Raw genomic sequence first — 24441 nt, 5'->3', positions numbered from 1 at the left:
TTGTTTAAAAAAAAAGTCTATATGCCAGCTTGGAGCAGGTTGTAGGCGGCTGAGTGCGACCGCTCGGCGCATGCGCCCCTCGACCCAGGGCTGCGTTCGGCGTTTGTAGGCGCAACCGGCCAGGTGAGTTTGCAGAGAAAGAGGCGGCAAGCAGGGGTGAAAGGTGGGGTGACGACTGCTGTTGCCATGGAGACAAGGAAACCGGGGTCGGGGTGTTCAGGGGTGGTGGTGGTGGTGCAGAAACGCCACGCGGAAGAAGCGCGTTTCCTGCGTGAGGAGAGGAGGCGGGTGGTTGTGAGGATAAGCTGGGGAGGCCCATGTAGGCCACCCTTGAGCTCCTCGAAGGCAAGGGGGATACGTATGAATAAGCAAGTAGGAGTAAAACAAATAACTAGGCATGCGCGGGGGGCGCCCTCTCAAGGGTTGTGTAGGTGGAAAAGGTGCTTTATGAAAAATAACAAGTGGAAGCTCAAGCGTGGTACAATTGTAAATAATTCTCAAAGGTGGGCTTGTTACGGTCAGGGCCGGATTTAGGTTTGATGAGGCGCTAAACTACTGAACGTAATGGGGCCCTTTATATGTCCAGCTGCCCTTTGTCAACAACAAATTGTCACTGTTTTTTGTGTTGAATATATGCTATATGGTAATTTATGAACCTAATAGGTATCTAAAGCCATTTGCACATAACAAAATATGTATTTTTTGGAAATGTACATACAGTTGGGTTTTTCCTTTAAATTTTTTTGGGGGCCCCAAGAGAGTGGGGCCCTAAGCTACAGTAAATATGGCACTGGTTATGGTTTATGGTGCTTAACAAAAGCCTTCCAGTGTTTTTGGAGTGCTGTACCCATGCATGCCCCCGGAATTGATAAGGGCATCTGCTTTCTGCGTGGAAGGTCCCAAGTTCAGCTTTTATGCTGTGAACTGTCCCGAGATCTTTGGGCAAAGGGCAGTATGCAAATTTAATAAACATATAAAAATAAATGAAATCCCCAGCACCTCCAGGTAGAATCTCCTGGCTGAAACCCTATGTGGGGCTAATGGGGGCCTGAAACATATGGAAGGGCATGATTTTGAATGGAGGGTTGATATCTCAGTTAGTAGAGCAAAACTTGTTGGGAGAAAGATGGGGCTGAACTAGATGACCCTCGTGGCCCTTTCCAACTATGATTCTATGGTTCTGTAATCTGGAGGGAGCCAGGTTGGCAAAGCCCTGGCATAGAGCGTTGGTCTTCAGCCGGTGGGCCGGGACCCAATAGCGGGTAATGGTCTGGTCTGAGGTGAGTTACAGCAGCAGCACTGCCACCGTACAAATTTCTTTGTTATCCTTCAGGACGTCTTGAATTAATCTTCTGCATAAGATTCTGAAGCTGTGACACCATTGAGGAACACTTATGGGATCTCTGAAACGGCTCCCATTGCAGCTGGACTTTGGAGGTTTAACCCCAGCTGTTTAAAGATGCCTGAAATAAAAGTCACTCCCTTGGGTGAGTAACATAAATGTTGGCACTTGTCTTTTCCAACAGGAAAGAGAAAAGAAAAATGGAGGAGTGCGTTCTTGGAGTTTAGGGTCCTCAGTCTGCCTAAGTTGAGGCACTCGGCTCCATTTTTAGGAATGGTAGGTGTACTGATAGTGATTCTAGGTGGTATAGATCTGGCATGGGGAATGTGGGTCCCTCCACTTTTCCTCACATAAGTGTAAATTTTCTAAAGAGTTCCGTTTCTGAACTACAGATTGTTGAGTGGCAATCAACAAATACGAAAAGGATCTATGGGTCGTAGTAGGCCACAAGCTTAACATGAGTCAACAGTGTGATGATGCAGCAAAAAAGCTAGTGCTACTGTAGGCTGCCTCAGCAGAAGTGTAAGTGTCCTGATCAGGCATAGGCAAAAAGCCCCCCAGATGTTTTGGGACTACAACTCCCATCATCCCTAGGTAACAGGACCAGTGGTCAGGGATGATGGGAATTGTAGTCCTAAAACATCTGGAGGGCTGAGTTTGCCTACGTCTGCTCCCAATAAAAGGAAGTAATAGTACCACTCTATTGTGCCTTGGTCAGCCCACACCTGAAGTATTGTGTCCAGTTCTGGGCACCACAATTTTAGAAGGATATTCACAAGCTGTAATGTGTGCAGATGAGGGCATTGGGTATGTTTATCCTGGTAAGGAGGAGACTGGGGAGATATCACCATCTTCAAATATCTCAAGGGCTGTCGCACTGAGGCTGTAGCAAGCTTGTTTTTCCTGCTTTGGAGGTCAGGACCCAAAACAATGGCTTCAAGTTACAAGAAAGGAGATTCAGACTTATTTGAACCAAGTTCTTGGTGGATCTGAGCCCAGAAGTCCTGCATAGGTGGACATGACCACCAAAGATGTGCTATGTGACCTTGCAGGTGCACCAGCAGAAATGCAGCACCTTTGTTAAGACTGAAAGCCATACAATTCATATCTTTACCTGTTTTGCCTTTTCAGGAGCTGGCCAAGATGTGGGCCGGAGCTGCATCCTTGTGTCCATCGCAGGGAAAAATGTCATGCTGGATTGTGGGATGCACATGGGCTATAATGACGATGTAAGTGTGATGGTCAGGCCCTGGCCTAGGTGGCAGTACTCTCTGAGAAGGCGTTCATACCTCAGATTTTCCTTGGCATTGCTCCAAAGTGTACATTGAGGGTTTAGCTTAGAGTGTGGGAAGGTTGTAGAGCAGGTAATGGTGAACAGCAGGCCCAGGAGCGGCCAAATGTTGCCCTCCAGGCCTCACCCCTCACTGGTCCTGCTTCACACTCTCCTTGAGTGTTTTTCCATGGGCAGAATCTGCCTTTGAACACTCTTGCTTGCCTGGATGGTAGATAGAGGGGGTCATGTCAGCGTGTGCAGAAAGTAGCCTTACGGGAGCAAGGAGAAACATATGCATAGATAATTTTATTTGCACGCCTCCTTTCCACCGTTCAAACCGTGCTCCAGGCCCCTTGCAACATGGGGGGTGGGCGGGAATACATAACTACAACAGAACGAAAGTAATTCTAAATAATAAATAAAACATTAAAAAACACGCAACCAAAGTCAACAATTTCCACGTAAATCACAAAGATCTAAAATAAAGATACAAAAAACCCCTCCTCCCATAAAACTCCCCAAAATGGAGTCAACCAGGGCCCCACTGCCCCACACCAGGTGGGGAAAAAAGCCTGCAGGACAGGGAGCAGGTATTCCAGGACTCACAGCCAAATAATATAGTTTGTTGCTGCGCCCCCTTTTGCCTCTGGCACCCACCCACCCCTGGCATGTAGCCCTTGGAAGGTTGCCCAGAAAGGAATGAAGTACTTGGACTGAAAAAAGCCTCTCAGCCCTGCTTTAGAGAGAAGTGTGAGCAGCAACTGTATCACAAGAAAAATTGCTTTCCTTTCCAAACTCTGTAGTCAAAGTAGGATAGCTCCCTGGAGATTACTATTGGGTTGTGGTCTGTAAGCTCCACTTGATGACTTCAAGGAGACCCCCCCCCCTTAAATTGGAAGGGGTGGAGCATGCAAGCAAAGAATTCTCCCATGCAGCCCCAGCAAAAACTAACACTGGGAACTGAAACTTTGCTGAATGTAACATGGAAGAGCACTTGATTTGCCTGCAGAAGATTGCAGATATGAATCCCTGTCTCCTGGTGTTTTTGTTGTTGTTTGTTTGTTTTTAGGATCGGGTGACAGGCAATATAAAATGTCCTAGGTGCTGTACAGAGGTGATTCATTTATTTCACAAAACTTATATGCTGCTTACTAGAGCAAAATACTTCTAAGTGATTTATAGCAGACACACTATTAAAGCACAAGGCAGTCCATGCCTGTAATATCACAACCTGATATCGATAATAGAAAAGAAATCAAGAGGAAAGAGGAAGGAAGTCAAATAGTGAATTACAACATCCCCTAGCAGCCCAAGGCCACAGCTGGAAACCATCAGCAAGAATCCATCTCAGCTGAAAGCAGTTTGGAATAAAATGGCTTCTAAAGTTTTTTTTTTTTTTAAAGCCAGAACCGAGTAGGGCCAACTCTATATCCCTAGGAAGGGAGTTAACACACTTTTGGAGCCACCGCTGAAAAGGCCCTGCCTCTTCTGCTCACCAATATAGAATCATAGAATTGGAAGGGACCCTGAGGGTCATGTAGTCCAACCTCCTTTTGTTTGCTTTTATGCTATACGTTTCTGTGTTTTTATATTCCAAATTGCCCTGTGGTCTTCAGATGAAGGGTGGTATAGGAATTTAATAAATAATAATAGTGATAAATCCTGCAGTGGAGGAATATAATTGATCTTAGAGTTTATTGGCTGCTAAGAATGAACGAATGATCTTAGAACCTTCAAGGAGGGCCTCCAAAATTGATATTGAAGCCTGGGTGGGTTCTGAGGAAGCAGCAGTCTTTGGGTGCTCTGTGCACACATGGGCACTTCCTGGGCATGCCAGCTAGTATAAGCCCCACTATTATGGAACACCAAAGGTCTTGTGTTTTGCAGAGGCGATTTCCTGACTTCTCCTACATCACTCAGAATGGAAGGCTGACTGACTTCCTGGACTGTGTCATCATCAGGTGGGTACCACCTTTGTCTTGTCTAGTGACATGTACACCGTTAACTTGCTTTGTGCTGCAACACACAAAGCTATTTCAGGACATCATGATTCACCTGTTACCTGATGAGTTATGAGTATATATCGTATCAAGCTGCACAGGTTGCAGTTGCAGTGAAGAGAATCCTGAGCAAGAATTTTGAACCAACTCTCTGTGGTTCGTAAAGGCTGTTAATTTGAGCAAGCTAAAATTAAAAGCGGAATATGCAAAATAAGCGTTTACAATCTTAAGGAGTTGCTGGGAGTGGAATAGGTCCCGGTTAGTTTTAGGCATTTTTGGGGGGAGAGGGTTTCACGTCAACAGGTAAATCAGGCATCTAATAACGTAAGTTAATGTAACTTTTAAGACATGCATACAAGTAGTTGTATATGAAGTTCAGGTTAAAAAAAAAGTTTTGCAAATACTTCAAATAGCTGTTGAGGCCCATTCTAGCTTAGCGGGGTCAAAAGCCTTGAATTTTGCCCTGTCTCTTTGCAGCCACTTCCATTTGGACCACTGTGGGGCCCTTCCGTACTTCAGCGAGATGGTTGGCTACGATGGACCCATTTACATGACCCACCCAACCAAGGCCATCTGCCCCATCCTCCTTGAGGACTTCCGGAAAATCACTGTGGACAAGAAAGGGGAGACCAACTTCTTCACCTCCCAGATGATCAAAGATTGCATGAAGAAAGTGGTGGCCGTCCATCTTCATCAGACAGTGCAGGTAGGGGGAGCCAGCCTTGGGAGATGGGGACTCATGCCTGATTATTATAATTGTATTATTAATCCTTTTGATTATTATTATTATTGATTACCTGCCCTTCACTCTAAGGACCCAGTAGTGGGCACAACAATTAAACCACAATATTAAAAGTACCGGTAGTTTAAAGCAACTTACAGTCATTGAAGTAAGGTGGGTCCTAAAAATAGGTCATCAGGGTAAAGGGGCACCATCAGCATGTGCAGTGAAGGTGCCAGGCACACCTCTGTGCGGAGGGAGTTCTACAACCTGGGGGCCACCACAGAGAATGTCCTTTCCTGGCCCCCCAGCTTCAGTTACTTCAGGCATTTCGTTAGAAAGTTGTGCAATTAAAAGGTATCTGGAAAGCTAGTCAGGCTTTTCTTTAAAAAAAAGTGTTCCAAAGTAGAGAGATTGCTTGCTGTTGCATTATAGAATTAACACTTTGAAAGAATTATTGTTAGTACTTCATCTCATGAACATGATAAGGGATGTTTTTAATGACTGGTGCTTTAATGTATTTTTAATCTTTTGTTGGAAGCCACCCAGAGTGGCTGGGGTAGAAATAATAAATTATTATTGTTGTTGTTGTTGTTTGTTTGAAGTCTTGTTGATTCCGTTATATTTTACTCCAAGAAGACCCCTTTATAGAACCCAATAAGGCAGACACGTATGTACAGAATAATTTTTTAAATGTGATCCCAATGAGATCCCAAGATGAAATTTTGCAGGTAGATCTTATAATATATTTTTGGATAATTTTAATCATTTTTAATCACTTTTTAAATTTTAAAATTTTGTAACAAATTTAAAATTTAAAGTAAGTCCATCTTGTGACCTATCATATTAAGGCCCATGAAGTTCTGAAGAGATTGGTGTTTTTCGGCATGAAAAGATCTTTGAGAGAAGCCTGAAAGTCTAGTGAGAGTGCCTGCTGCATCTCTGTAGGAAGAGCATTCTGAGCTTGAGACCAGTAACACTAAACACCTGAGTTCTGGTGGAGGCAAGGGGGCTGACTATAACCATGCTCTTCTGAGTGATCAAGCTAAGATAAAAAAACTCAGGTGGGTCCTTAAGGTATCCTGGGCCCATGTTGCTCTGGGCTTTGTATATCATTACAAGATCTTTGTCGCCTGTGAGCAGCCAGTGCTGATGTCTTAGCAGAAGTGTCCCCTGCTGTCAACCACCTTCCTCCATCAGCAATCTAGCCACTGCATTCTGCACCCACTGCAGCTGCTTGTCATTTTACATAGGAAGGAACGCAATGAGCTGCTTTGTACCGAGCCAGACCATTGGTCCCCCTGACTTAGCATTGCCTGCACTGACTGGTAGCGACTGTCCAAGGATTTCAGGCAGGATTGTCTCCTAGTCCTATCAGGAAATTCTGTTGGTTGAATCCAGGATTTTTTGTAGGCAAAGCAGATGTTTTAGTATTGTGCCACAACGCTTGCCCCCCCTTTTTTTGCAGGTGGATGACGAGTTGGAGATTAAGGCGTATTACGCAGGGCATGTTCTTGGGGCAGCCATGTTCCAGATTAAAGTCGGCTGCGAGTCAGTTGTTTACACTGTAAGTGCCTGGCTGAATCTATATATACTTTCTTTTCAGCTGAACGTGCTCAGTTACTTGCGATGCGCTGAAAATGTTTTCCCTCCCTTTCTTAAATTAGGGTGACTACAACATGACTCCAGACAGGCATTTAGGGTAAGTGTGGGAGAACGCCAAGGCACCAAGATTCACGATTTCTCAAATGCCATTTTATGACACTCATTCATTTATATTTGTCTAAGTGGCCGGTTGGAGAGGCTTGGGCAACTTGAGCAGAAACTAAAAATTTTGGAAAACCGTAGTCCAGTTTGTTTGTGTTTTGACCTCCGGCGTTTGAAATTTGAATGCTTTAAATTTCTTGGCAGTTTTTAAGGTGCTTTTTTTTAAAAAAAAAAATCAACCGTAAACTATTGGAGGGCCTTAGAAGAGTTTTGAAGCTCTTCCCAACATAATCTTTCCATGTTCCATACGGTATTTGTGGCCATCCCCATTTTATCCTTCCAACAACCCTGTGAGGTGGGCTGAGAGGCAGTGACTGGCTCAAGGTCATGCCCAGAGAGCTTGATGACTCAGTGGGGATTTGAACCCTGGTCTCCCAGGTCCTAGTCCAACACTCTTAACCACTACACCACACTGGCAAGTAAGTGGTATAAATGACTAATAACAATCGGGATTAGCAGAGCAGGATTTACAGGGGGTGGGGAGGCCTTTTATTTGAGCTCTTCACCTGGTGTGTTGCTCTGTCGTGGTGGTGGTGAACCCCGGCTGGAACGCAAGGCCTGTGCTTTGTCCTTAGAGCTGCCTGGATTGACAAATGCCGCCCTGATCTGCTCATTTCCGAGTCCACCTACGCCACGACCATTCGAGACTCCAAGCGCTGCAGGGAGAGGGACTTCCTGAAGAAGGTCCACGAAGCCATCGAACGAGGCGGGAAGGTACAACTATCCACCTGTCGGCTTTTAGGCTCCTCCGAGACACCCTGGCTGAGGTTTTCCAGTTAACAGATCGGTCATAGCAGGCAAACCTCCATTGAAAGAGACATTTCCCTATTGTTACCATCTGTATCCTGTTTGTAATTCGCTAGCTGCTTTGTTTAGCCAGAGTGACCCAAAGCGACTTAAGAACAACCAAGTCTAAAAACACAGCTACAAGGCAGGATTTAAAGGCCTCACCCTATTAAAGGAGTCACCCTTCAAATTCAGGGCCAAAAGACCAAGTCCTTGCCTGGTGCCTAAAATAGATAAGGTTGGTGCCAGGCGTAACTCCCTGGGCAAGCAGGGGATAGTTTGCAGCTGCCATTTCCCAACTGAACCCTTTGTTTTCTCTCCCAAAGGTCCTTATCCCTGTCTTTGCTCTCGGACGGGCTCAGGAGCTCTGCATTTTATTGGAGACTTTCTGGTAAGGAGACAAGCCTCTTTCACTCTCATTTAAAAAAACGACTTGCTGTGTCGATGCCTGAGGGGCTCCTTGCTTTTTGGAAGAATGAAATCTCCCTCCCCACCCACCCACCCAGTATCTCATTGTCATCCTTATGCTCCCTTCTGCCCTTTTCTGGGCTTGTGAGCAAGTTGCGATCCTGGCAGTAGTGCAAATTACATGTCCCAGTGTGCCGGGAGTGGGGAACCCTTTTCAACCTGAGGTCCATGTACCCTTCTGGGCAGCTTTCCAGGGGCCACATGCAAGTGGTGGGTGGGGACAGAGGCAAAACGTGGGCAGAGCAACAAGTGGAAATGTTACCTTTGTACTGCAGGCTTGTTTCTGCACACATTCAAGCCCAGCTCACACCATCCAGGCAAGCAGGAGGCATGATCAGAATTCAAGGGCACATTCCAGCCAGGTGTTAAGCAGAGCTAGTGAGGGTGTGTGTGTCCTGTGGTGAGGGGGCATGGCCTGTGGAGTGTTCCAAGGGCTAGATAGAGAGGCCTGGAGGGCCACATTCAGCCCCCAGCCTTGAGGTCCTCCCCTCCCCACTGTAAGCCATAGCGATGGACTCTCATTCCTTGGAGGTTTTTAAGCAGAGCTCGGACGGCCATCTGTCAGGGATTCTGTAATTGTGACACCTGCATTGCTGGGGGTTGGCCTGGATGACCTTGTGGAATCCCTTCCAACTCGACAATTCTATGAATGATTTACTTGAACACAGCGATAGAGCAACAAACTACGGTGCTCTGCATTCCGTCCAAACCAGGGATTGGAGTTTGTATCACACAAAGCAATTCGCGCTCTGAAACAAGTTGTGATCTCTGGTTTGGAAATAACACTAAGTCACTGTTCACAGCTATTTGCTCCTGCTCATCAGCAGGAGAGGAGCACAGCAGCAGTGGCCTGTGCATTCCTGGTAAACCATCAAACCGTAGCTTACCATAATGTGCAACCCAATGTGGTCACAAGTGCTGTTTTCAGCTTCCCGAGAATGTCAAGTTTTCAGTTGTTGTTTTTTAAAGCAAACCAACCTCGAATCACTATCCCTTGTCATGTTGAAAATATGCTTCAAAATGAATGAGAGTTACAGGCCAAGACTTCAGAAGCCAGAGGGCTGTTTTTAGAGGGTGGCTAAATGAATCTTTTTTCACTGCCACCGCTGTCATTTCCTTCCAAGGGAGCGAATGAACTTGAAGGCTCCCATCTACTTCTCTACGGGGCTGACGGAGAAGGCCAACCACTATTACAAGCTCTTCATCACGTGGACCAACCAGAAGATCCGGAAGACGTTTGTCCAGAGGAACATGTTTGAGTTCAAGCACATCAAGGCCTTTGACCGGACCTTCGCTGACAACCCAGGGCCAATGGTACGTGTGGAGGGAGGGGCGTATGTGTGTGTGTGTATTTAAGTGTATTAAGTATTTATACCCCGGCCTTCTAGTACAGATACACCTTTCAAGGCTGCTTATGACAGGGACAGTCAACCTTTTTCTGTAGAGAGCTGCATTCTCTTGGAGTAATCTTTCAGAGGCTGCAGGCAGTGGTAGGCAGAATCAGAGGGAAATAGTGGGTTGGCCACTCCTGTCTCACTCTCACACATAGATACATACCCTGTTCTCTCTCTCTCTCTCTCTCTCTCTGACATGCCATTTTCTGTTTCCACCCCCTCCTTTTTCTGCTGAGGTCCACAGCTTGCTCACCTGTGCCTTACACCACCACGGTACAATTTCATAAATAATGATGTGCCCCCCCCTCGCCCCTGCTTTTTCTTCCTGCCCCGGTGCTCTGCCAGGAAAGGGTCAGATAGCCACTTAAATGGTCAGCAGTGTATGGCTGGAAGATGCACTTGTAGGGGGGGAACCAGGCAGGTGATGGTGGGTCAGGGCCAAGTCACTCAGGTTTCATTTTGACCCTTCCTGAAAATGCCATTGTGGATTAGATAAGAACCCGGTTTCCCTTTCCTCTTCCTAAGGTTGTGTTTGCCACACCAGGAATGCTTCATGCTGGGCAGTCCCTCCAGATCTTCAAGAAATGGGCCGGGAACGAGAAGAACATGGTACGAAAACGCTCTTGACAGATACAGGTCTGCTTCTCCTCCTCATGACTGTGGTTTAAGTCTGGATTCCCAAGCTTTTGGGCGCCACAACCCACTTGGTTCCATAAACTCATGCCCAGTGCCCCCTGCCCTATAAAAAGCATTATTCAGAATAGTGGTGTGCACTATTAACACTGTTTTGTTTAATTAATTCAACAACATTGATGAATGTGACCCAGTGATACCAGCTTTTCAGAGTCCGATAGTCATTGACACCCCAGCATCCCTCTGCCGCCCCCTTGCCTCTTGGCACCCCCTAGGTATTCTCACCCCCCAGGAGGTGATACTGCCCATTTTGGGAGATGCTGGACAGAAGTCCCCAAGCAGAAACCCAAGCTAAATATTTCATGTGTTTTCACAGAATCCTTTTACAATTAGTAGTAAAACATGGTCTGTAAGAAGAAGTGTGCATGCACACGAAAGCTCATACCAAGAACAAACTTAGTTGGTCTCTAAGGTGCTACTGGAAAGAATTTTTTATTTTATTTTGTATGGTCTGTAAGAATGTGAGATGAGTTGGATCAAGCCAGCGGCCCATCTAGTCCAGCATCCTGTTCTCACAGTGGCCACTCAGATGCCTGTGGGAATCCTGAAAGCAGGATCCGAGCACGAGAGCCCTCTCTCCTCCTGTGGTTTTCAGCAACTGGTATTCAGAAGCATTTCTGCCTCTGACCATGGAAGCAGAACATAAGCATCATGGCCAGTAGCCACCTCCTCTATGAATTTGCCCAGCCCTCTTTTACCCAAATTGTTGGCCATCACTGCCGCCTCCTAAGTATTCAGGGTCACATGACTCTTGGAGATCTTAAAAGTCATAGGAACTCTGCAGTATCCTTTAGTTTCTTTGAGTGATGGCAGCCAGAGCTGGACGTCCTCTATGTTCACTGAAGAAAGTGATGCAATCAGTCTTGGTTCCCGAATGCATCCCTTTGCCAACCTGGTGCCCTCCAGCCCCAGCCAACATGTTCCATTCTAGAATTGCAGCTCAGAACATCTGGAGGGCACTTGGTTGGCCAGGGCTGCCTGGACACTTGTGCCTGTGCAGTACCTGTGTGCTTGTGCTTGTGAACATGCTTTTCTAAGTGTACACTTCCAACCAACACCTGAAGAGGCATGTCTAATAATCTAATAAATAAAGTCTCCTAGATGTGGACACCTGCAGGTCCATACCAGCAGAACGCTAAGGTGATGGAGGAGACTGTTGCACACCAGGCTGCGCATAGTTGTGTGCGTGCCATTTTTTCACACAGTCCTCCATGTTTAAAAGAAGCAAACAACTTTCCTGTTTTTCAGGCAATTGTGCTCCTGCTCAGAGAGCAGAATTGAACTTAGTGGACGTGACTCATTTAGGTCTACTTAGTGGATATGACTCGTTTAGGTCTACTAATTCGATCTGCTTTCAGTAGGGCTTAGTTTGACACACCCCAAAGCAATCCTTCTGGTTTGAGGTTTTTTTTTTTTTTTAAGTACCAGAAATTTCTGATTTTTCTGGAATGACAGCTTCCTAAGAGAGAATTTGTGGGTGGAAATTTCAGCAATTCTAAGAATAGACCAGGTGTGTCATTCTCAAATGTATTTGCTTATGAATTTTGTTGGTAGCCCTTTAGGAAGGACAAAAGTCCTGGTGTGTTCCATTTTATAATTAACTCCTGGAGAGCTGTTGCTGGTCAGTGTAGGTAATATTGAGATAGATGAGCCTTAGGTCGGACTTGGTATAAGCCAGCTTCCTACTTTCCTAGTTGTAATAATAATCATAGTAAGTTATTGGAGAGTCTGCCTCTCAAGAAGCATACAGATACTGTTTTTATTTTATTTTTTACATTTATATACCACTTCGATCTTCCAAGGATCTCAAGGTGGTGTACATGGTTCTCCCCCATTTCACCCTCACAACAACCCTGTGAGGTAGGCAGTGGCTGGCCTAAGTTGAGTTTCATGGCTGAGAAGGGATTTGAACCCTGGTCTCCCAGGTCATAGCTTGACACACTAATCATTACACCACACTGGTTGTGCTTAGGTTACCCCCCCCCCAAAAAAAATAACCCCACACCCATTTTGTCGCTCCTGTAACAAGCACAATTTCCCTCTGGATTCTGTCTCCCAGGTAATCATGCCAGGATATTGTGTGCAAGGAACTGTCGGCCATAAAATCTTGGGTGGTCAGCGGAAGCTGGAAATGGAAGGAAGGCAGATTGTGAGTGGAAATGTTTCGCAGGAGGGACCTTCCGTTGTGGCAGATTGGAGCTGTCCCTCCACTTTAATTGAGGGAGGGAGGGAGGATCTGAGGGAATGTGCAGTAAGAATACATTCTGAAGCAGCCAGCCGCCTTCATTCCCTGTACATGTCTTTCTGGCCTCCAGCTGGAAGTGAAGATGCAAGTGGAGTACATGTCCTTCAGCGCCCATGCGGATGCCAAGGGCATCATGCAGCTCATCCGCCAAGCGGAGCCGCGGAACGTCCTCCTGGTCCATGGGGAGGCGAAGAAGATGGAGTTCCTGAAGCAAAAGATTGAGCAGGAATTCCGTACGTAGCCTTCCCACTGTCTTGTGACTCTTCCCGCAGAGGGACCAGGGGCCTTTCCCTATGCTTGTTCCTTCACCTCCCGATGTTCTCATGTGTTCTCTGAACAGCTCCAGAAAACCATTTCCCCTCTCTGTCAAAAGAAAGAAAGAATCATCCAGGGAATTGCTCTTTGCTATGGATTCTTTAGGGGGGAAGTGGTGTGCTTTAGATGCATGGTGTGGGCATGACCTTAGGTTACCCCTCTAGGAATAAGTGAACACACAGCAGTTGACCAGCTATGTTTTCTTGCAGATGTCACCTGCCACATGCCTGCCAACGGGGAGACGGTGACGGTTCACACCAACCCCAACATCCCTGTGGACGTTTCGCTTGGGCTGCTGAAGAGGGAGCTCACCATAGGTAAAGTCCTGGGTGCACAACCGTCTTGACCATTTTTAAAGAAATATTATTTATTAAACATTTACAAATCTGTACAATAGGGTTCAGCCCAAGGACCACATGTCCTTCTGGGGCAGGGTTGGGGTAAGAGACGCGAGTGGGCAGAGCAGCAGATTTGAATCCTCCCTTTGCTTAGCAGGCTAGCTAGGGTTGCCATGGGTCCTCTTTTTCAGGGGTAAAATTTCTGCCCAGGTGGATTTTTTAAATTTGCCAAAATGTCTCTGGCTATACTTTCTGGATGAGACATAGACATAACTGGTGGCTGAAGACTTGCTTTCCTCTTCTCTTTTGCTGCCCCCCTCAGCAATATATCACAGCTTCTATAGCCTACGTATAGTAGGGGTCTTTAAAATGAGAGTCGCCACAGCGTCCTCTTTTAGATACACCCTCAAATGCCCTTCTTTATCCCCCATCCTGGCCAAAACAAGAGGGTGCAAAAGTGGGTTTGAGGGGTGTTGCCTGGGAGGAGCCCAAAGGCCAGTTAAGAGAGGCCTGGACGCAGTGCTGGATTTACGTATAAGCTAAACAAGCTATAGTTTAGGGCCCCACTCTCTTGGCCCCCCCCCCCAAATTTTACTATTAATATACTTCTTCTTAATTGTATTTCAGTTCAACAATTACTTTGACAAAATACGTATTTTGTTATGTGCAGATGGCTTTAGATACTTATTAGGTCCATAAATTACCATATAGCATATATTCAACACAAAAAACAGTGACAGTTAGTTGTTGACAAAGGACAGCTGGACATATAAAGGGCCCCTTTACATTCAGTAGCTTAGGGCCTCATCAAACCTAAATCCAGCCCTGCATGGAGGGCTGCATTTGATCCCTTGGCCCAGAGGTTTCTCATCCCTGCTGTAATGATACCGGGTTGGGGAGATAGCTACAAGCACTGCTGTGTGTAGGCCTGATCTGTTTTCCTGTGGCTACTGGAAGATGGGTTTGGGCTACCACCAAAAGGGCAAAGCCAAAGAAAGCAAAGCCATGCTCAAGAGAGCCATTTATCAAGCCTGCGCATGTTGGGCTGTCCATGTTGTGGGTCAGATACTTCTATTCCATGTACGGTGTTTAACTATGCCCTGCGTGAACAAGTCCATTAGTCTGCCCTGAATCTTCCGATGTTCTGCTTTGTTGGATGTCTGAGTTCTAGTGCTGTGAAGAAGGGAGAAGAACTTCCCTCTTCTGGCCATCTGTTTGCTGGAGCTGGGAGTTGTAGTTCAGCAACATCTGTAGGGCCAAAGTTTCCCCACCCCTCAGCAGATGGGCCCTACCCTGCTAGTAATCCTAGTGTAATTCAATTTTACTTGTGATGACAGCATGGGACTTACCCATGTGAAGCTAACGAACATAGTGCAAGCATGAAAAATAGTATTGCACTGCATACAGCTCCTTTCTACAATGCCACACAGGTCCTCTTCTTGAATTCCGACACCAACCTGTCCCTCTTTTTTCTGTTCCTTGTGGAAGTGCCCAAATTGCTTAGGCTGCCTCCATGTACAGTGGTGCCTCGCTAGACGAAAATAATTCGTTCTGCGAGTGTCTTCATATAGCGAATTTTTCGTCTAGCGAAGCACCAAGGCAGAATAGCGGTTTTCGCGACGGAAATTTTTTTTTCCCCGTCTTGCGAGGCAGCCCCATTGACTTTTTCGTCTTGCAGGGCAGCCTTCCGCTAGCTAATGCCTTTCGTCTAGCGAGTTTTTCGTCTAGCGAGGCATTCATCTAGCGGGGCACCACTGTATGTTGAAGGAGACCATTCCCCTCTGCCCCAGCCTTCCCAGGCAAATCTTTGTCTCTCCTCTTTCCTCTTTTGGGTGGTGCTGTATTCGAGACACCCAGAGGACTACAGGCAGTTGGTGTTCTATCAGAACTCATCTCTACAGTCCATGAGGACTAGAACCTTACTCTTGAACTACACCAGCTTAATTTTTTTGATTGAAATGGTTTCGGTTTTGTGGTGGGATTAGAAAGTGCAAGCGTCTGGCCCTCCTTGGTGGTGGAGGCACTTGGAGCCATGCTACTAGCAGTGCCCAACTAGCCCCATGGCACCATCTTCTTTTGCTACCAGCTGTAAATTAAGCTGGTATCGCTGGCTGATTGCAGTAACACCCTGTGACATCTTCTGGGACTAGCTGTTCTTCTGACATTAGAACCCCAGAAGGAAAATGTGATGCTAAAATTGGACCACTGTGGTAAGAGTACAGTAATCTAGCACCTCTGAATAACACACACAGGCTTTTGATTGTGGTGTTTGTTTCCTGTTTGCAGAGGAGTGCTGTGGAATGGGTGGTTGTGGTCCCTTTCCTGTCCCTGTAAATAAATGAATGACTGTAGGGCCTGGTGACGTACACGACGAGGAGTATCTGGAGGTGGTGGGGAAAAATTGAATGGTTGCTGACTTGCCTTCCTCTCGTCTCTTTGTTTCCAATATCCAGGCCCCTTGCCAGACTCCAAGAGGCCAAAGCTCATGCATGGGACCCTGATCATCAAGGACAATGTAAGTGGAGGCAGGTTGGGTGGGTGGGTGGGACTCCTGGCTGATAGAATGGCCCCTGTGGTGGGGTTGGCAGAAAGGTCCCCCACCTACCCTGAACTCTGCCTAGTAGCCTCCCTCCATTCTTGGAACCCCTCAATGGTTACTTGGAGGAAAGGCCCTTTTTACATACAGGTTACTACCACATTGTAAACTGGAAAGTTAAAACTGCACTCTTAAGGAGGCTTAGTTGAAAGATGCATTAAAATCAGTCGTGCTTGCTTCCACAATTATATGTTTAGGATGGCAGCATTAATGTGAAATGATGTTTCAGAAGCCTAAAATGTGCCTGCCCTCTTCACAGTATTTTTATTCTGGTGCTGCCACTGTGACCATGATGTTTCCCTGTTGTGTAGAACTCTTCACCGCCGCCACCCCAAATGCAGTACATTGTTAAACCTGTGCCTTGTGCCTCTTTTTAAAAAGTAAGATGAGCCTGCTGGATCAGACTGACAGCTGTTCCCTGGCTGCCCAGATGCCTCAGGGGGAAGCCCCAAAGCAGGACCTGTGCATTACATCTCTCCCTTCCTCCTTCTCTGGGCAGAGCTTCCGCCTGGTCTCTCCCGAACAAGCACTCAAAGAACTAGGCCTGGCGGAGCACCAGCTGAGGTTCACCTGCCGCATCCACTTCCAGGACCCCCGCAAAGAGCATGAGACAGGACTTCGTTTATACAACCACCTGAAGACGTAGGTACACCAGACTGTGTGCAAAAAGGCTTGAAAGAATGCTTTGGCTCAAGGCCTGCCTTGTGCTTCCTGAAACCTGCCCTTGGAAAGGTGGGAGGTGGGGCCACAAGATAGGGAGGAGCCCTAGTCTGGCCTGTATACTTCCAGCTGTAAATTAAGAATAAAAAATGGTTGACTGAGCAGTCACAGAGATGGCGGTATCTCAATTCAGGACCTCCTGCTTAGTATGCCTAGTGGAGGATAGCCTAGCCAACAGCCTCCTGCCATTGGGCAGTTTTTCATTCACTGTTGAGCCAAAATCTTGCTTCCTTGCCCTTTTCATTAATTGTTCTAGTTCTGTCCTTGGATTAGGAACAGAGAATTCAGATCTCACACATAGGAATGTTGGAATTCTTATCCTCGAGGGACTATGTAATCTGAACATGCATTATTCACAATGCATTTTGGTTTTGTTAGTTAAGAGGAGAGCAAGCACTTACTGAGAGTACTGAATATTACCAGCTTCCAGCAAAGAAAAGAAAAATTGCTCCTTATTTGTCTGTTTGCTGCTGAGCCCAGTTTCGTATACATCTTCCCAGCCTTGCAGATTAGGAGCTTGCTTTCTTTGGCAGAAAGGTGAAAACTCACATTCCCAAAATTCTGCACTCTGTACTGTAATCTGTGCAATGTTTACCAAGGTTGTAGATTACTGCAGACATGCTGCTTTGATCTTCGTTTCTAACACGCTTATTTTTTTAAAAAAATCATCAACTAGTTTAAGTTTCTAACTCATTGTTTGTACAGAAATGGTTACCAAATAATTCTAGGCTATTTGAAAGCTTAAGTAATATTTTGCCCCCCCCCCCCCAAAAAAAAATGCTAGACCAATCACAAAATGCATTTTAGGATCTGTTTTCCCAGCTGCCCCAGGAGAAAAAAGGAAGCTGCTTGTGGGGATATAAAACATGCTATTGTTCTCTCTCCCCCCCCCCCCCAGTTTCCTGAAGGACTATTCTGTTCAACACCTCTCTGACACCTCCATAATGGTCGAGTCCATCCTGATCCAGGTTACAGTGCAATCGGAAGATCCTGCAACTAAACTTCTGCTGGTGTCGTGGACGTATCAGGTGAGGTTTCTTTTTTACACACATTAATGCACTCCTGGCTTTCAGCGTCCCTTGCCCCTTTCCCCCTTAGCAAGGGGCTATAGCAGACCCAGAGTGTTCGTATTTACAGGAGGAGGAAGTTGCACCAAGACAACTCACCCCATGGTGTTTGGCAGGGAATGTGATTGTTCTCTACAAAGGCCAACAGCAGGTGTGGAACCTTTGGCCCTCCAGATGTTGCTGAACCCCAACTCCCAATAGCCCCAGTTAGTGTGGCTAATGGCCAGAGGGATGAAGGGAGTTGGAGTAAACAGCATCTTGAGAGCACCCCTTTGGCTATCCCTGCAGGCTGCAGCTTTTGTAAACTGAAGCTTTCCAGCTCCAGAGGTGTTGACAGAACCTCTCCCGAATTTCCTTAAGCCCACCTAAACAAGATGGTTCTGCAACACAGCAAGTTATAGCGAGGCAGTATTTTTAATTTAAGGCAAGCGGGCTTCTAGGGCTGGGTGACGACAGGTTTCTAACATTGCGATGTATCACCAGCCAAACACTGCAATCTGGTGATACACCGCAATGTTGGAAGGAGCAAACTGCGTTAGCCCCAGCCCTGCGAGGTGTGGGGTCAAACCGCTGCTGCTGAGCAGGCTGAGTTTCACCCCAGCACCTCGTGGGGCCAGGAACAAGGCAGCTTGCTTCTCCCTCCATTAAACTGCTCTGCCAAGGTGTGGGCAGCTGCATGCCCCTCAGCAGAGTAGGCGTAAGTGATACTGGTGAAACTGCCATTGCGGTCTTTTCCTCAGTGATGTGATATACCACATTGCACTCTGCGAAGTGTGATACAGCATGTTCCTCCCTCAGCTTCTTTAAACTGCTTGGCTGAGGGGTATGCCGCTGCCCTCGCCTCAGCCAAGCAATTTTAACCAAGCCCTGATCCCACTCCTGCTTGCATGGAGGGATGCATGACTGTACACCCCTCAACGGAGGTTTAAAGGAGCCTGCGTTCTGTCACGTGGGGGCTCCTTGCTTCCACCCCACAAAGAAAGAGGCTGTGTGTTTGGCTACCGCCACCTGGTTCATGGGGGTGGGGTGAGCTAGCGAGGTAGCTCACCTGTCCCCCATGCCAGCCGAGGGAGCCTCAAGATCCCTGCCAACATTTGGGCTTGCTCAGCTGGGGGATTGGAGCCTTTTTGCTCCCCCAGCTAAGCAGCAGGCTCAGACCAGCTGCATTGGCCCTGGCCTGGGGTGAAAGCTGAAGCAGTTTCACTCTGGCAGGAGGCAATACAGTTTGTTTCAACATTGTGGTTTATCGCCAAACCATGACGTTGCCTGGTGATAACATCACAATGTTGAAAACCTAAGGTCGCCCAGCCCCTACAGCAGAGCAGCAGGCCTCCTTAAACCACCTGCCTCTCAAGGCAATTTGAGCTGGCGATACATTGCGGCTCCCCAGCCATTGCCAGCACAAGGCACCTCACTCCCATCTGCCTGCAAGCAGACAGTAGTGAGCTGCATTGTGCTGGGAGCTGTGATGTATCGCCAGCTCAAAAAGTCTGAAACTGGTATCGTGGTGTGAATGTACAGCCTTAGCTTCTACTAATATTTTTTTCCAAAAAATATGGATTTTGGTTGCAGGATGAAGAAATGGGTAGCTACGTGACCTCCCTGCTGAAGAAGGCGCTGCCTCAAATCACGGCATGAGTCTCCCTTGGACATGTAAAGAAAAATGTAAATACTTAAGTTTGTGTGTGTTTTTAACAAATTAAAACGCAGGAGTTTTAGTATTTAATATTAGTGGCCTTTATTGTCACAGGTGGCATCTGCAGTAACAACTCCTTTAAAAAAATATCTGAAAACAGGTAGGAGTCCCTTCACAGTGAATGCTAACGGTGTGTGTGTGTGTTTTCTAAAGGAGGCCAGTTTACCAGGATTGTTAGCTCAACACCCATCCCAAGTCATCTCACCTGGGCGATATCTGGTTTTCAACATCGTGATACATTGTGGTATATCAGCATATCATGGTCTTTAGCTGCTGATGTATCTCAGCTATTTCTTCCTCCCCACCTTAGGGGAGGAAGAAGCAGCCAAGATACATGTCCTAGCAGGGGCTTCCTTAAACTGCTCAGCTGGGGGGGGGGGAATGGGAGGCTTCTCCTCCAAACTGAGTAGTTCAAGGAAGCCGCAATGCAAAGGCGCCTGCAGGCTGCTGTTTTCCTCCCAGGGCAGTCATTGCTCCAGGAGGAAAAATGCGTCCTGCCTATTCAGGTGAAGGCAATTTGAGTTGCCAATACACAATGGCTCCCCAGCTGCCACCAGGACAGCACAAGGGAGCGCTGAGCTGGCAGCAGCCGGGGAGCCACAATGTATCGGAAGCGCAAAAAGTCTGACACCAGTATCACGCTGTGAATGGCATACTGGTTTCAGATAATGAATCACACATCATCGCCCAGACTACTCACCTTTGGATTCATTTCTGTGAGCTCTTACCTTGTGATGGGGAAGGGAGTGCCTTTTTATTGGTAGAGCACCTGCTTCACGGGCGGAGAAGGCGGCATCTCCCACTTTAAGGAAAAAGGATAAGGGGCACCATAGCCATCTGCTCAATCAGGCCAGTGCCCATCAGAGGCTGGCATCCTGTTCTCACAGTGGCCAACTAGCTGCCTTTTCTGAGCAGCCCCAAAGAAGGATTTGAAACTATGGAGGAAGATGTTCACAGGCAGGTGGGGGCTGGCTGAGAGAAAACTGAGCTTTGTGTGTCAGTTCCCCATTCAACCTAATGGATCAGCCTTCACCAGTTTAATGTCTGGTCTATATTGAAAACAGAAGTGGGTACATATGCCCATGTTCAAAAGCAAACACACCCAACTCCTGTCCACCCAAAGGAAGCGTAAAAAAGTGTGTCTTCCTTTTTCATTTTGCAAAGCTATGGTAGAGGAGCAAGACGGGTGTGGGGCACTTTGGCCCTCCAGATATTGCCAAACTACACCTCTCCTGCTCCATTGGGCAGTGCTTGCTAGGACTGATGGGAGGTGCAGTTGAGCAACAGCCAGGGGGTGGGGGTGGCACAGGATCCCCGTTCCAAGGCAAGACCCTTATTCAGCTGCAGCCAAAGCAGTCTGGCCTTGGCAGTTTTAATCAACATTGCTGACCCACTTGGAAGTGTATCACCACAGCCGAAAGGACTAGAAACGTGTCTTTTTGAAAATATAAAATCATGGGGCATGTATTCTGCATCTGGTATCAAATTCTGCACTCCTGCAGAAACCTGACATTACTAATACTCTCTCTCAGGGGTCTTGGGTGGGTGGCAGAAAGAGAAAATCTGGTCCCTCCACCCTGCCGCAGTCCCCTTCAAAAATCTTAAGGATACATAAAGCTAACCCCTCCTGCACAAAGCCCTCTACAGTTTCAGTTAAAGTTCCTTGGGTTTCTCACCGATATCATCTGAACCTGCTGCCTCCTTTCCTTCTGCCTTGGTCCGGCAATGCGTAGCTTGGGTGCGCAAGCGTCGCCTCGACGGCCACAGATGGTGTAGACTTTTGTGGCTCTGGTCCTGAAGGGAAGTCTCCAGCGGCACCGCCTGCTGGCTGAGGTGAAGTAGTACAAGATGGGGTTCAGACAGCAGTTGAAGCTGACCGAGGCCAGAGTGATGCGGCGCATCCTGTATATGGCAACGGCAAAGTGGCAGTCTCTGATCAGCCCAGCCCGCATGAGGAAGTGCAGCAGGTGGGTGAGGTGGTATGGGAGGAAGCAGGTGGCGCAGATGAAGAGGATGAGGTAGATGGTGCCCAGGGCCTTCCTCTTGCGGGCGCTGCGGGGGATGCGAGAGATGCGCCGGGCAATCAGAGGGTAGCTGATCAGGATGACCCCAAAAGGGATCACAAAGCCAAATATCAGCGCGCAGACGTTGTAGGGCATCATGCGCCCGGTCCACTCCTCCAGCCCAAAACTCTCGAAGCAGACGGTCGCGTTGCTCCGGTTGAAGTTGAGTGGGCCCCCAAGGACCAGCGGGGCGGCGATGCTCACCGCCGTCACCCAGAGGACCGCAGCCACTAGCCCATAGTGGGCGCTCTTGATCCTGATGTACACAAAAGGGTGCAAAACAGCCACGTAGCGGTCAAGGCAGATGCAGGTGAAGAAGGCAATGCTGAGGTAGATGTTGAGGAAGTACATGCACCCTGTCAGCCGGCAGGCAATGTCCCCAAAGATCCAGTTGTTCCGGTTGAGGTGGTAATGGATCTTGAAAGGCAGGACACAGACAAACAGGGTGTCCACCACGGCTAAGTTGACCAGGTAGATGTAGGAGCGAGGCAAGCTGATGGCCTGGCAGGTCAGGAGGTGCAGGGCAGCCCCATTCCCCAGGAGGCCCAGGACAAAGACCGTACTGTAGACAATCGTGAAGAAGGAATACTGAAAGTCTGCTTGGAAGACGCATTCCAATAAACTGGCGTTGGCAATGGTCTCATCAACGATAGTTGTGTTACTCATCTCTCTTTTTTAAGCTGAGGAAGTGTCTCCTTTTCCTAGAGATCAGCGGTCCCTCTGCCTTCACACTTCCCAAGGTGGCATGCTGTTCAAAGTCAGAGCCTCGGGTCTTTAGCAGGCAGCTGGAGTTAAGGGGGTATCACTCTTCGCGGTGGGCTAAAGAGGTGCAAGCTTTTTGCCTGGGAGCAGAACTGACCCAGCGAAGAGCAAAACTGTTAAAGCAGAAAGAGAAGAACATTAAGACGTCGTCAAGAGAGAGGGCCGCACCTTTGCACCAATCTAAGACACTTGGGCGCTGTGCTGCAATCTCAGTTTTACAGAATAAGAACATAAGGAGAGCTTGATCAGGTCAAAAGACCCCTAGTCCAGCATCCATGCCTCTGGGAAGCCTGCAAACAGGAACTGAGCACAACTCTCTGCTCCTGTAGTTTGCAGCAACTGCCATTCAGAAGCATTACTTCCTCCATCAGTGGAGGTACAATGCAGCCATTGTGGCTGGCAGCGTTTGATTGCCTTCTCCACCACGAACTTATCATTACACAGCTGAACGCAGTTGTAAGCTGAAGACTGCTAGATGGACCCCCTCGGTCTGATCAAACTGGGGCCGTGCTGATCATTTCTTCTAGTTCTGGTGTTCAGTGGGCGAGTGACGCTCTTAAACACGGACGAAACAGCCTCACCCATAAGGGGTGCTATCAGCAGGCATGTGGGGGCCTCAAGATTAGACCAGCAAGGAAGGGGACAAGAACCTAAGGGGCAAAGTGGTGGAGCGCCTGCCCTGTATGTAGAAGGTCCCAGGCTCAATCCCCAACAGCATCTCCAAGTAGGGCTTGGGAATATTCCCTGCATGAAACCCTCGAGAGCTGCTGCCACCCAGTGTAGACAATACTGAACCAGCTGGACCCATGGTCTGACAGCATAAGGCAGCTTCCTATCTTCCTAACTCCCCAAACAGTTGAATAAGGACTGAAGATGCTCAAAAGCTGCAGAATGTTGACTGGGTGGGGTTTTTTTTGTTTTTTGTTGAGAGGTGATGGAACAGAGTGACTGCAAACCAGAACATAGAATCATAGAACTGTAGAGTTCTATGAATCACAGCTTCAGAATCCCTTGCAGAGGGTAATCAAACCTGCGTATAAAAAACTCCCAAGGAAGAAGAGCTCACCACATCTATGGAGAGTCCACCCTTGTGCCATTCTAATGAAATCCGACTTGTGTTTCATTAATGCATCACCATCTCTATCCACCTTCTTTATGAAGCAACACATCAAGTGGGTGAAGGGGGGGGGGTGACAACTTACCAGTCTGTGTTATCCTGGGCTGCCAGTCTTCAGCTGTTGTACCACCAAGGTCTGTTTCCTCTCTGAAGGCTTCTACTAACTCCACGCCGCCTCTTGAACCTCAGATGGGAGAGGAGCAGTCGGCACCTCCGCATTTTTGCAAAGGGGAAGACAAAAAGAAAGTTCCTCCTACTCTCTGTTTCGTCTTGAAAAGTCACAGGAAGTGGAGAGCGGAGTCAAAAGCAGCCTGCAAGCTGCATGCACAGCCAGCGCTGGGGGCAGCTGGCCCCCTCCCAAGGCACAGCGGTGCCTGTTCAGATTAGGGCACCTCGGTCAAAGCTGCTGGGCTGAATGCAGCTCCCTTAGATCACGGCTGGGGCCTGCCAGGCGTTTAAAAACAAGCACACACACCCTTTCCAATCAGTTTTGCAGTTCTCAACTGGGAACCCAAAGCTGAGATTGACTAAGCCCATGGTGGGCTATTAGTAGGTCACAAGCAGGTTGCGTTTGGGTCAATGGGCCACCCATTGTGCAAGCCAGGAATCGGGACCGCAGATAATACAAACCGCTAGTGCTGAGTTTCTAACTGGAAGCTTCGCCTTATTTAATCTAGTTTATCTAACTTAAACTATTACTAAGATTGTCTAACATAGCTGAACTAATTTGGCAATCTCTTCTCCCCCCAATCTTCTAGACAAAGGATGATCAGGAAATGTGGTCCACAAAACAGGATATAAAAAACCATTTCTGCAAGATGCTAACAGTAGCTGCTTATTTTGCACAATCAAAATCAACATACAGTGGTACCTCGGGTTACAGATGCTTCAGGTTACAGACTCCGCTAACTCAGAAATAGTACCTCGGGTTAAGAACTTTGCTTCAGGATGAGAACAGAAATCGCGTGGCGGCGGCACGGCAGCAGCGGGAGGCCCCATTAGCTAAAGTGGTGCCTCAGGTTAAGAACAGACCTCCTGAATGAATTAAGTATGTAACCAGAGGTACCACTGTATAGCC

At 47.6% G+C, this 24441-nt stretch overlaps 2 protein-coding genes across 3 annotated transcripts; one reads left to right on the top strand and one right to left on the bottom strand.

Annotated features, from left to right (window-relative positions):
- The first annotated feature begins 21 nt into the window (after positions 1-21).
- Positions 22-19451, top strand: INTS11 (integrator complex subunit 11). 2 transcript variants are annotated; one of them, XM_033156316.1, is made up of 18 exons: positions 22-123; positions 1334-1487; positions 2474-2571; positions 4503-4576; positions 5093-5321; positions 6805-6903; positions 7004-7038; positions 7679-7817; positions 8216-8280; positions 9482-9671; positions 10277-10360; positions 12504-12593; positions 12760-12922; positions 13214-13321; positions 15796-15857; positions 16438-16580; positions 17557-17686; positions 19298-19451. In XM_033156316.1, exons 2-18 carry the CDS (start codon positions 1460-1462, stop codon positions 19361-19363), a joined length of 1803 nt encoding a protein of 600 aa, XP_033012207.1. In that variant the 5' UTR covers positions 22-123; positions 1334-1459; the 3' UTR covers positions 19364-19451. The 2 variants fall into 2 exon arrangements, with proteins under 2 accessions (XP_033012207.1, XP_033012208.1); XM_033156317.1 differs by lacking the exons at positions 16438-16580; positions 17557-17686; positions 19298-19451 and adding an exon at positions 15927-15978 and having other exon boundaries at positions 15796-15880.
- Positions 19452-20988: 1537 nt separating this feature from the next.
- On the bottom strand, positions 20989-22223 carry LOC117050618 (lysophosphatidic acid receptor 6-like). The gene has a single exon (XM_033156319.1). It carries the CDS (start codon positions 22148-22150, stop codon positions 21071-21073), a length of 1080 nt encoding a protein of 359 aa, XP_033012210.1. The 5' UTR covers positions 22151-22223; the 3' UTR covers positions 20989-21070.
- Positions 22224-24441: the final 2218 nt, after the last annotated feature.

Source organism: Lacerta agilis, chromosome 8 (genome assembly GCF_009819535.1).
Source record: "Lacerta agilis isolate rLacAgi1 chromosome 8, rLacAgi1.pri, whole genome shotgun sequence".
NCBI classification, from domain to species: domain Eukaryota; kingdom Metazoa; phylum Chordata; class Lepidosauria; order Squamata; family Lacertidae; genus Lacerta; species Lacerta agilis.
The sequence above is the reverse complement of the archived record's forward strand: the minus strand, read 5'-3'. Positions and strand labels throughout refer to the sequence as shown.

Bases quoted from the DNA above. Each gene is read 5' to 3' on its own strand.
- INTS11 (XM_033156316.1), top strand. From the start codon at position 1,460: ATGCCTGAAATAAAAGTCACTCCCTTGG. The intron at 10,361-12,503 runs GTACGAAAACGC...TCTGTCTCCCAG, and splicing joins CCGGGAACGAGAAGAACATG to GTAATCATGCCAGGATATTG. The intron at 12,923-13,213 runs GTACGTAGCCTT...GTTTTCTTGCAG, and splicing joins AAAGATTGAGCAGGAATTCC to ATGTCACCTGCCACATGCCT.
- LOC117050618 (XM_033156319.1), bottom strand. From the start codon at position 22,150: ATGAGTAACACAACTATCGTTGATGAGACCATTGCCAACGCCAGTTTA.